This window comes from Vollenhovia emeryi, unplaced genomic scaffold (assembly GCF_000949405.1).
Source record: "Vollenhovia emeryi isolate VEMERY1.0 unplaced genomic scaffold, V.emery_V1.0 DF939199.1, whole genome shotgun sequence".
Classification (NCBI taxonomy): Eukaryota; Metazoa; Arthropoda; class Insecta; order Hymenoptera; family Formicidae; genus Vollenhovia; species Vollenhovia emeryi.
The window spans coordinates 839,629-841,616 of NW_011967167.1; the positions used below are offsets into that span (position 1 = coordinate 839,629).

Below are 1,988 nucleotides of genomic sequence, written 5' to 3' on the forward strand. Positions count from 1 at the left end.
CTTTGGCTTGTACGATCGACGATTCACATTGCCTGAACCGATATCTTCTGTTCTAATATTTAATTTTCCCCCTCTTAAGCTAAGCTTAAAGTTAAACGACGTTGGTGCCTAACTTTGAATACTTTGGGCTCGGTTTAACTTCACTTTGTATCTCTTTCTAGTTGCTGGAATTGGAAAGAGATGGAAACTTAGTTAAACAATGTTTAAGATGAATCTGAAGAAAAAGTATAAATACTTTGGCTTGTACGATCGACGATTCACATTGCCTGAACCAACATTTTCTGTTCTAATATTTAATTTTTTCCCTATTAAGCTAAGCTTAAAGTTAAACGACGTTGGTGCCTAACTTTGAATACTTTGGGCTCGGTTTAACTTCACTTTGTATCTCTTTCTAGTTGCTGGAATTGGAAACTTAGTTAAACAAGGATCAGGATGGATCTGCGTTGGCAGAAACGGGCACGAGAGTGTCCGGCGGATCTCTCACCCGGCTTCAAGTCGCGGTGGACCAGGTTGTTGTCCCGCAGATGCTTCATGCCGGCCGACAGGTGCTCGAGCACCAGCAGGAACTCGCTCTCAGCGAGGCCGTACGTGTTCTCCGGGTCGTCGAGGATGTTAAAGAGGCTGCCGCCGGTGCAGAGCTCCATGACGATCACCTTGCCACGGCCGTCCTGCTCCTCCTCGATCGCCAGCAGCTTGACGATGTTCTCGTGCTTGACCTTCTTCAGCACCTCGAACTCCCGCACCTGCACGTCGTGCGGCCGCATGTGGCTCAGCTGATTGAACGTCTTCACCGCGACCGGCTCGCCGTTGTTCTTGTTGACGCCCTGGAACACCGCGCCGGTCGCGCCCTTGCCGAGCACGCTGGTGGTGCACCATACGTAGTTGGCGGAGCCGCGGAGGAACGACATCTTCTCCTAGTGGACTCGCGTTTCCCCGCTACGCGCCGATCCCTCGCGACGTCGCGGACGTCACCTGCCGCGGCTCACCGTGTCGCGTCGATGGACGCGCGTCGAGCCTCGTCGATCCCCAAGAAGCATCCTCGGCCGGGACACCAAGGGCCCAGCGTGTTCCCCGACGACGATGACTGTGACAGCTGAGCGGTCACGTGGTCACGAGTGCCACGAGCGACCTCCGCGAGCGGCGATTGGCAGGCCTGGTCTCCGGCAACTTCGCGCTTTTGCCGCGCGAGGCCAGCGGGGAGGCGAGCAGGAGTTTGGCCCGTCACTCCCGTCGAGGAGAAGGAGAGAGAGACAGCGAGGAAGCGATCGGGCGAGACAAAGTGCCGGCGAGCCGCCTCTTTTCGCCATGGAGTTGACGGAGCTGACGAAACACCTGGACAGGATCAACGTGCCGCGCGCCGGCGACAGGATATACAAGGACGAGTGCGTTTACTCCTTCGACACGCCAGTAAGATTATCCCCCGTCCCCCTCGTCCCCCCCGTCGTCGCCGACGACACCCACCAGCGAGACACCGCGCGATCGTTATCCGCTGACAAATGTCCCCTTTTCTGCCCAAGGACACGGCCACCGGCCTCTACGTCAGCCTCGCCACCTTCCTGGGCCTCGGGCGGGAGCACGTCGCCCGGTACTACGAGAACACCGGCAACGCTGTGTACCTTCACATCAAGCGCGTGAAGAAGGAGGTAATTTCGGCTCGCCAAGGCGAGAGTTTCGTCTCGGCCTTCCGCCTCCGATGTAAACACAATGTGACTCACCCTGGTGCCACAACGTCGGGTCGTTCACCCGTTTTCCCTCGATCTGATACTGCCCGAACTAAAAATAATGTTGACAGTCAATACTGTCCCGAACAACACGGTATGTCTAAGGCCCGGTCTGCAAGGAGCGGTTAGTCGGAAGTCGGAACTGTGTGGTGATTTTCCCTTTCTGGGTGCTCCAATTATTGAAACATTTTCAATAATTGGAGCACTATTGCAACAGCATATTCCTGAGACCAAATCAAGTAAAAAAAGTCCTGTACTACTTTTTCC

At 55.0% G+C, this 1,988-nt stretch overlaps 2 protein-coding genes across 2 annotated transcripts in view; one reads left to right on the plus strand and one right to left on the minus strand.

The window, feature by feature from the left end:
- LOC105561849 (inhibitor of nuclear factor kappa-B kinase subunit epsilon) overlaps nucleotides 1-930 on the minus strand; it is a 5,017-nt gene extending 4,087 nt beyond the window's left edge. Inside the window, exon 1 of the mRNA XM_012012198.1 lies at nucleotides 485-930. Within this exon, the coding sequence (XP_011867588.1) occupies nucleotides 485-908 (424 nt within the window). The 5' untranslated portion in view covers nucleotides 909-930. The remainder of the gene's footprint in view (nucleotides 1-484) is intronic.
- Nucleotides 931-1,080: 150 nt separating this feature from the next.
- LOC105561850 (ubiquitin carboxyl-terminal hydrolase 5) overlaps nucleotides 1,081-1,988 on the plus strand; it is a 6,700-nt gene continuing 5,792 nt past the window's right edge. Inside the window, exons 1-2 of the mRNA XM_012012199.1 lie at nucleotides 1,081-1,407; nucleotides 1,518-1,643. Coding sequence (XP_011867589.1) covers nucleotides 1,081-1,407; nucleotides 1,518-1,643 — 453 coding nt within the window. The remainder of the gene's footprint in view (nucleotides 1,408-1,517; nucleotides 1,644-1,988) is intronic.